This window comes from Chionomys nivalis, chromosome 1 (genome assembly GCF_950005125.1).
Source record: "Chionomys nivalis chromosome 1, mChiNiv1.1, whole genome shotgun sequence".
Classification (NCBI taxonomy): domain Eukaryota; kingdom Metazoa; phylum Chordata; class Mammalia; order Rodentia; family Cricetidae; genus Chionomys; species Chionomys nivalis.
Genome location: NC_080086.1, coordinates 14476355 through 14491082, shown reverse-complemented (window position 1 = coordinate 14491082; position 14728 = coordinate 14476355). Strand labels below are relative to the sequence as shown.

Below are 14728 nucleotides of genomic sequence, written 5' to 3'. Positions count from 1 at the left end.
CATGTGCTCATAACCCCAGTGATGGGAAGATGCAGAGAGGTGGTTGCTGGGGGCTTGCTGGCCAGCCAGCTCCGGGGATATGATGAGCTCTAGAATCAGGGAAGAGACCTTGCCTTACAAAAGAAGGTGGTGGGACTGGAGAGCTCAGTGGTCAAGAGTGCGGATTAGTCATGGAGAGGACCTGAGTTCAATCCCAGAATTCACATAGGAAGCTTACAACTACCTGTAACTCCAGCTCCAAGGAATCCAACATGTCTCTGACTCCTTGGGTATGCACATGCACACACACACACACACACGCTACACCTACACAACAACAACAACAATAGTTAAAATTAATGTGGAATGCAGAAGAGGAGAACCTCATAAGCCGACTGCGGTCTGTGGTCTGAAGGTGACATGTCCACCAGGGGCTCCCATTGGAACAGCTGATCCCCTGCCGGCAGTGCTATTTTGGAACATTGTGGAATCTTTTGGACACGTAGCTTGAACTCAGAGTTGGGGCTGCAGGAGTGGGGCTAGAGGGTTCTGGGTCACGGGGTCATCCTTCCACTGGAGCCCTGTGCTGACTCTGGACACCATGTAACCACCTGCACAAGCTGCTCCTGGTTCAGCCACAGGTAACTCCTTTGGCCTTGCCTGTTCGGCCATGATGGGCTGTATCCCCCACAAACCCTGAACTCCCAATAAATCCTCCCACCTTTAATGTTGCTTCTTGTGAGCATTTTATACCAGTAAAGGGGAAAGTCGCTAATAGAGCGCCCTCCTGTGAGGCTCCCAGCTGACACATGGCTTCCACGGGACCAGATGACCAGGGGTTGACCCTCTGACACCAGGAGCCTACAGACCTTTTCCCCTTACAGTTGCTCAAGTGTCTTGGCACAGATAGGAAACTAATGGTGAACCCTGGGGCCAGAGATGATTTGAACTGGTTTCTCAGGGCAACAGATTTGGGGGTTCTTAGTCCAAGCTGTCCCTACACATCTCACTGAGTTTCAGGAGACAACCATATATTCTGTGTGGCCTTGGGTGAAGTGAGGAGACGCGGGAAGACGCAGGGGATGGCTGTTGAAATCGCAGGTAGCAATGGGTGCACAGATGGAGACCATGGAGAGGACATCAGTCTTACCATGCATCGGATGATTTTTTAAAAAAAGACAAAAGAATAAAGAGATTGTTCTACTGTGGTGGGTGCTGGGTAATGGCATCACGCAACCACTGACTAAACCTCCTCCTTCCTACAAGATGCCTCAGGCACAGAGACCCATTCTGGGGAGGGGGTCACTGGTCAGTGGAGGAAGGGAGAAGCATGTTTACGCCACACCTATGTGGGTTACGTGGAGTGGTTCCTCTCAGACCGCTGTCTGGAGGAATGAGATCACAGTGACAGAGAAGTCGGGGTTTTGCTTGTAGACTCTAGCCCAGGATGACGGAGTTGAGCTTTGCCTTCTGAATTCCAAGTCTTTGTTCTCCAGTGTCACACTCTATTGCTTGATTTAGTTCCCGTATCACTACTTATTGCTTAAACAATTTTTTAAAAAAGTAATTTATTTTCATCTTATTTTATGTGCATTTGTGTGAAAGTGTCAGATGCCCAGGAACTGGAGTAACAGACAGTTGTGAGCTGGCCATGTGGGTGCTAGGAATTGAACCTGGGACCATTGGAAGGGCGACCAGTGCTCTCACGTGCTGAGCCATCTCTCCAGCACCCATCTGTGATACCATGCAAGGACACAGACTCGTGTGTGTGTGTGTGTGCATACATGCATGGATGTGTGTGTGTGTGCATATGGAGGCCAGCAAATAACCATGGATTTTGTTCCTCAGGCACTTTCCACCTTATTTTTGAGACAGAGTTTACCTTTGGCTTGGACTCAGCCTGCAGGCTGAGCTGGTTGGCAGCGAGCCCAGAGATGTGCTTTTCTCTGCCTCCCGCAAGCACCATCTTACTACTCTGTTACTTGGGTTGGAGGATCGATCTCAGGTCGTCATCCTTGCAAAGGCAAGCACGTTACTCCAAGGACATTGACTCTGAATACTGAGTTCAAAGCTTGCTTCTACATTGGTTGAAGACTAAAAGCAAGAACCCTGACCTTTCCACGGTTCTGTGTCTCGTGCAGCGGAGCTGACGCTAGCGCGAACTTCATGGATCTCTCAAGCTTAGTTCCGGGTCCTGCAGCGTGTCCTCCTCGGTGGCCTAACACTGCTCACCTCTGTCTGTCACACACATTCAGACACTGAAAATCTCGAGGACACGTGAGCATCCATCTCTTCCTGAATCTTTTCACCCCACGACAACATCACACCATGTAGCAGTTACCATTTGTTGCATCTCTCCTGCTCCAGGGACCAGACAGGCGACCTGAGTGTTTTCCACAGTCGTTAACCTACATGCACGTGTCTGTACAAATGGAAAAACTGACTGCAAACAGCCTGGTTTCCAATCTGGAGCCCCACTGTGTCAACTTCAGAGTTGTCTGAAAGTAGGAGACAACTAAGAAAATGTCTCACACGGTCAGGCTGTAGGGCATTTTCTCAATCAGTGATTGATGAGGGAGGGCCTAGACTATTGTGGGTGGGGACATCCCTGGGCCGGGGTTCTTGGCTTCTTATGGAAAGCAGGCTGAGCAAGCCACAGGGAGCAAGCCAGTAAGCTGCCCACCTCCATGGCCTCCGCATCCATCTGCTCCTGCCTCCAGGTGCCAGCCCTGGCTGAGCTCCTGTTCTGACTTCCTTTGAAGATGAACTATGATGTGGAAGAGTAAGCTTTTTGGTCATGGGCTTTCATCACAGCAATAGAAACCCTTACTAAGATACCTACTTACTGACTTTCTTTCAACTACCTAAAACATTTCTCTGTGCCAAGGTTTTCACGGTCCTAGAATGTGACTAGCAGTGAACATAGAATTAGCACAGACTGAAGTTAACATGAAGACTTCATGTTCTTTGAACACTTGCTGGAGCACGGTACCCTAGATAAGTGCTTATAGCCAGTTGGCAATGGCCACTGGCCTACTTCTCGGGATTGTCATCCCGCCTTCTGTATTCAGTGTTCCTCACTAAGCTCCAAATAGTTACAAGTCCATAGTGCATTAGATAGTTTTGAGGGTAGGGTTCTAGCTTTGTTTGGGCGTTTGCTTATAGACTTGACTTGGGAGCATCTCACATCAAAAGGAGCAAGCCCGGCATGTGTAAGAAATTCTTGAGGCGTTTCTTGACAGTAGCTCAAACACAAGAGATAGACTGATTGCCGATTCTCTTGGGACCATGGTGCTGGTAAACTTTACCAGCCTTAGCAACGGTTGTGTCAACATGGAAACTCTCTCCACCAAAGAATGCTCTTGTGCCCACCTCTGTCCCTCCCTTCTGAGCAACACAACAGGTGTGTGGGGCACTGAATCCACTCCTTTCCAGCAGGGAAGTTGCAGAGGAGGAGGCTTCAGGAGCTGTCTTGGACACCCCATTTTTTAAAGCCACTTTATTTAAACAACCAGAGAGAGCATCCTAGGGCCCCATATCCTCATCCCTTTTCTTCCCAGAAAGCTTTCAATGCCTCATAGTATTAATGACCCATCCAAGATCGCTTAACATTTAGCTCACCAGGGAGACACAGGAGACTGAATTTACAACTCTTAGGGAACTGCTCAATCAATTTCAAAAATGAAGGAAGAAACTCAGCATGGCTGGGGCTCCAGCTTACTGTGTTGTATGGAAATACACGCTCTTCCTTCTGATTCATCAACTGCAACAACAGGATTCAATTAAATCTAATGAGCATATAATTAACATTTGGGCATAAGTGCCAGGCCAGGTGTTTGGGTGCATAAACGTGGTTAAGACAGGGACCTCAGCTTCAAGCTGTTACAGATGGTGGAGGGAAGAGATGGAGCCGTAAGTCAGTGGGGAGACAGTCATAAGAAACTTTATCAAGAAGACATCTTTGGAGGATGGAGAGATGGCTTGGTGGTTAAGACTTTTCCTGTTCTTGCAAAGGACTTGAGTGTGCTTCCCTGCACCCACATCTGGTGGCTCACAACTGCCTATAATTCCAGTTCTGGGGGATCTGATGCCCTCTTCTGGCCTCTGGGGTCACACACAAACAGCTGAGACATGACGGCACAGGCCTATAATCCCAGGACCTGGGAGGTAGAGGCACGAGGATCAGGAGTTTAAGGTTATCCTTAGCTATACAGTGAGCTATGGCCCAATCTAGGCTACAAAAGATAAAGTGAAGTAGAAGCCCTACTGCCTGTGGTGGGCTGCTGGTTACTCCTCTTGTTGCTAAGACAGGGTACCCCAAGGCAGCACCCCATGGGAAGGAGGATTTATTTTTACCCATTGCTTGAGAGGGTGTGTAAGATTTTAAGACAATTCTGAAGCCATTTCTGACAATTCTGAATCCTCTCAGCCTCCGTGCCATAGTGCTTCCCCTCCTCCCCTGGGAACCAAGGACCTAACAGCTACACGTGCCTGTACTCAGTTCCTGAACCCATATACATATGTTTTGATTCAGTCCCCTGGGAAACGGGGTCAAAATGACCTCTTACCTCATCTGATCTGGCAACAACTCTCCAGCCAATTATTGGTAATAGCCCTTTTGAATAAGTCAATCATAATAGTCAAAGACAACCCCCCCCCCCTTGCTTCTGTGGACTTCTCCTTTAAAAGTAGCCTGTGTCAGTATTTGAGGTCTCTCAGCTTCCCGAATGCTGAGGGACCCTGTCATGACAGAATTAATAAAATCCTCATGCTTTTTCATCAGCTGTGGTGTGTGAGGTGGTCTCTGGGGGCGACTCCTCCTCGGTGTTTGGACGCTAGAGTCCAACAGGTGCAGCCTAGCACAGTGTAGGGGTGGACTTCATGCCAGTAAGAGCCTGTGGCTGGGATCTTCAGATTGTGGATGGGGCTGGTCTATAACCCTTAAATTTGACTTCTATAAGTCTGTATCTGCCAATTAGGCTCCATGTCCAAAAGTTTCCACAAGTTCCCCCAAACAGGGCCACCAGCCAGGGTGGGCAGGGGGCAATTTTACATTCAGATTATAACACTGACCCTAGACGGTTAGTACATTTTCAGTTAGCAGTAGTGAGCTAGGCAGCATCGAGTTCCCACCCTAGGAGTCCTGCTAGCACCAGCAGCTGGAACCCATGATCCTGCGAGTCAGCCTAGCTACTCCACTGAGCAGGCTGATGCCTTAACAGCTAGCTTGTACAGCAGACTGGGTAAGAAACCCCATCTCTGGGGCCACATCAGAAGAGAAAAAGGGACACGGTTGCTACCGGTTCCCCAGCCCTCGGCCAAGCAGGGGTGCGAAGCACACACAGTCGCTGTGCAAGCAGCCAACTCTGAGCAGGTCTGTGCCGAGCCCAGAGGTGATCTAAACACACCATCACGCTGAGTTTCAGTAAACAGAGCGGCAGAGCTGCTGCAGATCCTGGATGTCTGATCAGGTCGCTTGTTGCAGCAGCAATGATGCCCAGATCCTCCCACTTGGGAGGCAGAGGCAGGCAGATCTCTGTGAGCAGAAGACTAGCCTGGTCTACAGAGTGAGTTCTAGGACAGCCAGAGCGACAAAGTGAGATGCTGTCTCAAAACAAACAAGCAAACAAACAAAAAAAACCCAAAGTGCTGGAGAGGAGGAGACAGGAGCAGCTGTGTCTGGTGCCCACTGGCTGTCTGGTCTATCTGAATCACAGTGCTTCAGATTCAGTGAGAACCCCAGTCTCCAATACATTAAAGTGGAGAGTGACCGAGGAAGACGTCACCAACCTCTGGCCTCTGTACACGTGCAGGCACACCTGCACACAATGCACACACTCATATAGACAAGTGTATACACTGCACACAACACACATAATGGTGGTGGTGCACACCTTTAATCCCAGCACTCGGGAGGCAGAGGCAGGAGGATCTCCGTGAGTGAGTTCAGGGACAGCCTGGTCTACAAAATGAGCTCCAGGGCAGCCAGAGCTGTTACACAGAGAAACTGTTTCAAAAAAACAAAGCAAAAAGTAGATTTCAAGAAAGAAGTGTTATAAAAAGGAGTGGGTACCCGACCTGGGTGCTCTGTGTTTTCTGGGCAGGTATGATTATGATGGATACAAGTGGGGTGCCGTTAACCTAGCAAATGCACCCCAACTACCTTCCACTCCTAACACACCATGCCAGGGTCCAGGAGCCACTGTTGGGCAAAGGGTACTTACGGAGCCGTGAGGTAGCCCTCGAGGTAGCCGGCCAGAAACATGATGATCTCATTGGGCAGGATCTGAGAGCTATACCCAGCTCTGATTTCCAGGATGCCCCAGCCTGTGACTGTAATGGAGTCATTGTAGAAGCCGTAGGCATCCCCGTTCTTGTCCAGCACGTTCTTGACTTCCACTGACTTTGAATGAGGTACCCAGTATGCAGTTGCATAGTAGATTCCTGAAGGAAACAGGAGCTGTGAGGGACGCCACTCAGCTAAGGCGTGTAACCAATGTCACAGAGTTTGTTTTTAAAGATTTCTATCCTACAGGCTGGGAGGATGGCTCAGTCGGTGAAATATTTGCCGAGCAAGCATAAGGACCCAAATTTGATCTCTGGCACCCTAGTAAAAGCCAGCTGTGGTGACATGTGTTTGTAATTCCGGTACCGGCTCCCAGTAGCTCGCAGGCTAGTCTAGCCTCAGGCCAATATAAAACCTGTCTTGAAACTAAGTGACATAGACAACATCCCAAGGAACATCTGTGTCTGACCACAGGCTTAACACACACACACACACACACACACACACACACGGAGAGAGACAGAGAGAGGGGAGAGAAAGAGATTCCCATTTGAAGCCAGGAATGGTCAGGCATGGTGACCCATCATCCCAGGATTTGAGACAGGAAGATCTTAGGTTTGAGTACAACTTAGTGAGATCCTATCCCAAAATAAACACTAAAAAATAAAAAATTAAAAATCAATTCCTCAGTCCCTCCTCTTGGTCTCACCAATCCATTTCGTGTCCTGGTGTCTAGCTGTAGCATCTCCAGGCTGATCACTCTGGGACCTATGCATCCAGCTCTCCGCCCTTCCAGGAACTGGCTCAGCTCTCCTGATGTGAGATACCATTTCTTCTTCCTGATATTCCCTCTCTTCCTACCACTCTTACCCTCTGGAAATGGTTAGTGAGGACTCAGCAAACTGTCCCACCTCACAGGAGCCACTGTCCCCTCTCCTTTACACCTAACCCTACATGGCGAACCCCTCAAATCCAGAGACAGTTTCTCTCCCAGCAGATAGAGTCCCTGGCACATAGTTGGTGCTCAGGAAACAGCAGCGGAAGGAGAGTCTAGTGTGGCGCTGGCCATCTGTGTAGTGGTAAATGCTAACTGCGAGTGGTACCATCCCCACTGGGATCCTGGACTCTGTAAGAATCACCATGCACACTGAACCGGAAGATGAACAGGGTCACAGGCTGCGACTGACCATAGTTATATCCTGGAAAGGAGGGATTTTTGTTGTTACTGACTGCCTGAGGCACACACTTGGTATGGATCTCAGGCTGGACTAGAACTCACCATCCTCCTGCCTCAGACTCCCATTTGCTGCAGTTGCAAATATGTCATCAGACCCAAGCAGGAGGCCTTTACAAAGGGTTAAATGGAAGCAAAGGTTTGCATTACATTCCTGGCAGGTCTTGCATGGTTGCTTATGACTGCAATCCCAGCATCAGGAGGCAGAGGCAGGAGGATCACTGCAGGTTTGAGGCCAGTCTTCTAGTCCGTGGCTGGTCAGGGCTACAGAGCAAAACAACAGTCTCAAAACAACAACAACAACAACAACAACAATAGTATACACACACACACACGCATGCACACACGCACACAAACACCTCTCTCTAATCCTGGCAACAGACAATGAGTTGTTAATGAAGCTGAGCAGTCATAATTGACAACTGTGCACATCTTACTTAAAGTTTCCTTCCCAATTATAAAGTCTGTTCTCCAAGTTTCTTCCTGACTCCAGAAGCTATAGTTGATCCCTTCCCTGACGTCTCTCCCTCTCCGATACACACACACACACACACACACTTGCACACACACAGGCACCACCACCACCACCCCACCCCTGAAAATGAGGAACCAGACATGACTTTACAACAAAAAACTGAGGCTGGGCGAAATTACCAAAGGGGAACCATGAGAGAAAGGGGGAAGGCGAGTGAGCCCACAGGCTTCTTCTTTTTCTACCCTTTCCTCTAAGCTCAAGTCAATGCAACTTTCTCCCAAACCCTTCTCTGCACACTGAGGCTGTCGCAGGCAAGAGAAGCATTCAAGGGCTCAGTTCAGTCTTGCTGGAGCTACCTGCATCCCTGACCACAAAAGCCAGCTTCTCCGACACCAACAAACCTCCGCATGAAGACACCTCCACCCCATCCTTAAGAAGATGTCACCAAAACCAGTTTACTACCCACAGGACAAATGTCTTTGGGATTAATCCTAAGCCTAAGGGTTTTGATCCGCCCCTAACAACTTCACTCGTTCCATGATGTCTACCAACTTGTTTTCTAGCGTCTGGACTATCTTTTTCCAACCCCTTAGCATGCTAACTCATCATCCATGTTGAAGAGCATGGATGCAGGGGCAGATGTTGGAGGTGGACTGGTGGGAGGAGATGCTGCGTCCTTCTAATCCTATCCTCGTTTTCAGCAGCTCTTTGAAGGCAAAAATCGTATGGGCCCACCTCTGCCAAGGGCTGCTATCCCCCACAAAATGACATTTCTTTGGGGATTCTCATTGGTGTGTGTGTGTTTTTTGTTTTGTTTTGTTTGGTTTGGTTTGGTTTGGTTTTTTTTTTTTTTAGATTTCTTTTATGTGTGCCTGGTACATTTGGAGGTCAAAAGAAGGTGTTAGGGTCCCTGCAACTGCAGCTAAGGATGGTAATGAACCTCCACGTGGGTGCTGGGGATCAATCCCTAGTCCTTTGCAGGAGCTAGTACACTCAACTACTGAGCTGTGCCGCCTGTCGCCAGCCCTAGTTATGTGTTTTGAGGTGGTCTCATGTAGCCCAGGCTGCCTTCCAACTCCATCGAAGACCTTGAACTCCTGACTCTTTGGCCTCCTCCTTCCAAGCTATATAGTTCTCAGCTCTGTGCTCGTTCTTCTAATGAGAAGCAAGTTTATTCAAACATCATTTCCTTCAGAGAGGCTGGCCTAATATCTCTCTTGTAATTATGTTTGCAAACGTAAGAGGCCCAAGGTTGAGGTTTATTCTGTTCGGGTTGGGTTGAGACTTACTGAAGTGCCTCAGACCGTCTTCCTCTACCTTGTGCACCTAGCTTGTGTGGTGAGTCTTCATGCCTCCTCCTCCTCCTCCAAGGGCCCCCAAGAAACTGCTCTCTGACTACTAGATTTGCTTTGAGTCTTCATCAGAGTTACTGATGAAATAACTGCTTTGTGAGTTTTGCAGTGTCCGGGCAAGAAAATGGTATGTGTTCAGCTTGGTGTAGGCTCAGAGGAAGGTTGTTTGGGTAAATTCCTCCTGGGAATAGAGTGAAGAGCAGGAGAAATGGGGGAAGCCAATGAGTCTGCCCAACTGTGAACTGACTGATCTTTCCAGGCCCTGCTGAAGTAGTGTGTGGTACCCCATCCCAAGGATGGGAGAGGAACAGCAGATCATGGTGGCTCACTCCTGGAACCCCAGCACTTGGGATGCTGAGACAGGGGACCACTGGGAATCTGAAGTTAGCCATAAGTGAGAAGCCATACCCATACAAACAAACAAACAAACAAACAAACAAACCAAATGTGGGTGGAAAAGTGATGTGGGAAGGCCTTCTTTATATATGTTGCTCCTATTGGCTAATGAATAAAGCTGTTTCAGTCAGTGGCTTAGCAGAGGGAAGCCAGGCGGGAAATCTCAACAGAGATGTAGACACAGAGAGAAAAGGGCACATTTCTTTGCCTGCTCCTCTCCTACATAGTCAGTCATAAGATGCCCTGCCTAGGTTAAAGTGCTCCCGTGCAGGCTTATGAGGGCCCCTGTGCTGAAGTCTGCAGCCTGAGATGCTCTGACATGGAAAGCCAGACACTGTGGGGCACAGGAGGGCAGGCTTGTGTGAAGCTGGTGCAAGTGACTGGTGGCCCTGACGGGCAGTTAGGGAACAACAAATCGAGAATGCAGGAAATGACTGGAGTTTTCTCAGGCCCCAAATGGTCCCTCGTTTTTACCCCCTTGAACATCCACTTGGCCTCATTCTGATTTGGCACGCCCCTCCCCCAGCCCTACCTACACTCAACACTCACTTTCTTTTTGGGGGAAAGTGTTATACCATGGAGCCCTCGCTGGCCTGGGATTTGCTGTGTAGCCCAGGCGGGCCTCAGTTCATGGAGATCACCTTTCCTCTGCCTTCCGAGTTCTGGATTAAGGTGTGTGTCACCATGCCTGGCAGATTTGGCGTTCTGAGTCATGGCTCATCAAGAGCCCTCATTAACGAGAGATATTTGTGTGTGTTTGGTCTAATAATCTCCATCACGAGCTCCTTGGGAATGGGAGGTGAGTCTCATCTGCCAACACATCCACTCCCTCGGGCCTACCACAATTCTTTCTTGATTACACGGCCACTTAAATCCCAAACTGGAAGGGCACACATGGGAACACACACACATGGAATTCACAGCACACTGATGTATGTGAGTGTATGTGTCCCAGCACCTAGCAGAGGTCAGAGGACAGCTCTGTGGAGAGTGGAGTAAGGTACCTCCCTCCCTGCACCCTATGCAAGTCCCAGGGATCAAACTCAGGTCAGCCTTGTGCCCCGTGAGCCTTTCTGGTTGTGCGATCTCACTGGCCTCTGGATATTGATTCACGATTTCAAATTATGAATTAGGATGTTGGCCACTTGAGTTTACAGAGCATCTTAAAGAGACTAATGCTTAGGTCGCTGGTCAGACCTTCGTGCTGGGCCCACCGCAGCACCTGCCAGGCTGACGGAGGCCTTTCACGGCAGGACAGTCTCTCTCGGGGATTTATTTATTCTTTTCAAATCTCAATCAAAAGACTTCCACATCTTCCCCAGGAAGATTGACACATGTCCGTGGCATCTGCAGCAACGCAGACACAGAGTTACAAGTTTTGCTTTGCACAAACTTTTCTCCATAATTTCACTACCTCTATCTCTTTTTTTAAACAATATTAAGTAAGTTCCTCTTTTGCCCTAGTACAAAGAAGCAATAACTCACTAGTCACCCTTTCAAGCTAAAACAGCACACAGGAGCAATTGGAACAGTGTTTAGGGCAACAAGGCCATGCCAGTGTGGTGGCTCATGACTTAAGTCCAGTACTCGGGAGGCAGAAGCAAGTGAATCTCTCTGAGTTCTGGGTCAGCCTGGTCTACACAATGAGTTCTAGGCTAGCCAGGGCTTCACAGTGATATTCTGTCTTTAAAAGAATAAAAGGTAATAAAGAACTTCTGTGTTAAAAATAAGTCCATGGAGCAACCATGAGACCCACTTTAGTGAATTCAGAGTTAAAGTAGTCATTGAGGTCGGACTCAACCAGTGGTCAGCCATGACACCTCGAGGAGACTAAAATGACATCCAGGGTAGTAGGAGCACATTGGTAAGGCTTGGGTATGCGGCCAGGCAGATACCCACCATTTGGTCAGATGGCTCAATCAGACAAACGCTACCAGCTGATTCCAGGTTCTACTGAGGGGAGAGGAGCCGGGCCCCCAGACATCGGACTCAACAATGTCTACCGCGTGTCTTGGCGGTAGGAAGAATGTGCCGGAAGCAGGCTACAGGAGCACCCAGTCAGCCCGACAGTTATATTTCCAATGAATACTCAATGAAGAGTCTGGGAACAGACTTGGGTGTGTATCAGGGTGAACTGGCTCCCAGAGATCTGATCACATCTGGTATGCTGCAAATACTGGCTTCTGGAGTCTTGCCCTGTAAGGCTGACGGTCAGGTGAGGAGCCAGTTTTAAGAAGGAATATGCTATATTCTAAGTCTCAGAGAGGTTGCCCCATCTCTCTCTAGTGACCACCTGACTTGGCCTAGAGGATTATTCTTGAATGGCAGGAGTTGAGGTGGGGTTGCTCCATCACAGAGGGTAATGTTTGAACATTCATGGGGACCAGGGTTCAATCCCCAGTACTGAACACACATACACAGTGAAACCAGACAAGGATGTTCTTAAAAATACTTATGGGCTTTCAGTCTTCAAAGATAGGTCACACTGTCACCTGTGTGCTGAAGCTAAAACAACATGAAGAGGTGACTACAAAATAAACTTGCCGATTTCTAGAATAAAAAGAAATCCAAATTCAAAAATAAGAAGTGGGCCAGCAGGATGGCTCAGGGGGCACCTTGTCTGGGGTGAGTACATATTAGTTCACTTCTCCCCACGAAACGTTAGAACAAAAGCTGACTGAGCTCACGGAACTGAGCTAGGTACTTCAGGGAGCACAGGGAGAGAGCCAAGTCCCTGGTTTTTTACGACTCAGATTTTAGGTAGTGTGCCCGCAGGTTGAGGAAGTCTCCAGTACAGAATCAACATTGAAATGAACAGATTTATATAGAGGAACAAAGGAAATCACATGCATCTCAAATAGCACTGCAAACATCCTTAACTGTCCTCAAACCCACGTGGAGGGGCCTTTCAGGACTGCTGTCTGCAGTGAGGACCATTTCTCAAGACTAAAAGTGTGTGTGTGTGTGTGTGTGTGTGTGTTTATGTGTGTAGTGGTCGGGGGGGGGGGGGGACGACGAAACAATGTGCAGCAAACTCAGGGGAGACGCCAGGTGCTTCTGGACCGCTGTCTTCTGATGCCACAGATGGGCGCTTACTGGAAAGATGCGGGACCAGAATGACTGGAGTCGGTTTTGAAAGCAAAGGCCTCAAAATCTCCAGGGTACGGGTCCCTGTTGACGGCTGGTAATAAGAATCTTAGCGACTTTGGGAAGGGGACCCTGCCCAAGACCCAGACTATCCTTGGAAAAGGTCAGTGTGGAGAAGATTTTGAAATTGAATTCATCTTCTCCAAATTTGGCTTTTGGAGTCTCCCAAGTCTGCACAACCCACAATTCTTTCTGGTCTTCTTGCAAATGGAAGGATAAGATTGGGAGGCCTCCTGTTGAGACCTGCTTTACTGACAGGAAGGGTTACACCACGGCCCTCTGGCAACCCAGCTGTCTTATCTTTATGCAAATTCCCGACTTCCTCCCAGTCCCGGCTCTTTGTGCTGTAGAACGGAGATTTTTTGCCCTCTTTTGGTCTTTTTTTCCACTGGGAGGAAAGAGCATCGCTCTTTTCTGTTCTGTCCCTGTCACATATTACCAGTTTGCGATCAATTCTCTTAAGCCGAAGTCGCTTGTCTGCCTTCAGAAGCAGAACACAGGCCGGCCTCAAATCACACCTCCGTTCGATCTGGGCAAACACACTTAGATGTCTTTTTGACTGAAGCCCTTTGGGCTCTGGCTGTGCCAAGAACTCAGGCCAGAACTTTTTTAAGTTGGCAGACCCCTAGTTCCCTCCTTAAAAGCCACCGCTGGCTGATCTACAACAGGGCTGGAGCGCAACTCACCAGGCTGCCCACCAAGAAGTGCTACCCAAGACGCCCCTGGGTGCAAACTTGCTGGGACTCTGGCCAGCCGCGGGCGCGCGCTGGGGGTACGGGGCGGCGCCCTGGGGTTACGGGGCGGCGCCCCCAATCCACGGCCCCTAGTTTTGCTCACCTGGTGGCTTATGTTGGCGCACGGCGGCTGCCCAGGGAAGCTGCAGCAGCAAGGGCAGCAGCAGCAGCTGAGGCGCTGGCGGCCCGAGGCTCTTGCCAGAACTGCGGTGGGACATCGCTCCTCCGCTGTGACCTCTGTCGGGCTGGATTAGGTCCCACTGGCGCCGGCGGTGACAGCTGTGGCAAGAGCCGCGCTTGGGGGTGGCAGAGGGACGTTTCGTTGCAGAGGCCTGGGCGATCTTAACTTTCTTCTGGCATTAGTTTTGCCGGTTTGGGCGCTTCACGTGGCCTTGGGAACCAACCTTCGCCCTTCGGAGCCCCAGGCTGGGAGAGGCGGATCCTTTCCGTCTGGTCTGACCCTCTAGTCACCTGTGGGCCGGGCCGGGAAAGCAGCGCTTTTGGGAAGTTCAGGGGCTGCGTGGCTTCTGGCCGCCTCCTACAGGCTGGGACTCAGGGCTAAGAAATCAGTTCAAGGTAGCCTTGGCCCCTGTGGCAGGAGATGAGGTACCCCAGGCAGCTTTGGGTCTCATGCCTCTGCCTACACGCAGATCGGATTCTGTGGCTTTCTGTCTTCTCGGGGGTTCTCATCCGTCAGGAACCAGGGCCTCTAGCGCCAGCCTGTCTAACCTCAGGAGTTCCACACCTCCGGGCTTCGGCTTCATTGGCCAGAACTGATTCACTCTGGGCTCGAAGCCCATCTACCCCTGATCCTCTGTTGAGACCCCATTTCTGGGCAGGGCTCACTGAAAGCAACATTGTGAGTTGGTCCAGGGTGCCCTAGGTGACATTGTGAAGTAGGCAACAGACTTCATGCTGACCAAGCGCAGGTTTTGGTCCTGGACCCAGTTAAGACAGTTAAAAACAAGCGAGGTTTGTAATCCCAGCATTGCAAGTCTGAGGTCAACCTGGGGTATAGAACGAGATTGTCTCCCGAAAGCAAAAACAATACAAAACACAAACCAAAACAAACAAAACGTCAGATAAATAAATAAATACTAAAGGAATAATCCTGATAAGGAATAC

At 49.5% G+C, this 14728-nt stretch overlaps 1 protein-coding gene across 1 annotated transcript in view; it reads right to left on the bottom strand.

Annotated features, from left to right (window-relative positions):
• The window catches only part of Plbd1 (phospholipase B domain containing 1), a 51027-nt gene extending 36977 nt beyond the window's left edge, over positions 1–14050 (bottom strand). The window contains exons 1-2 of the mRNA XM_057779109.1: positions 13707–14050; positions 6204–6423 (exon numbers count right to left, since the gene is read on the bottom strand). Of these exons, the coding sequence (XP_057635092.1) occupies positions 6204–6423; positions 13707–13821 (335 nt within the window). The 5' untranslated portion in view covers positions 13822–14050. The remainder of the gene's footprint in view (positions 1–6203; positions 6424–13706) is intronic.
• Between the last annotated feature and the right edge of the window lie 678 nt (positions 14051–14728).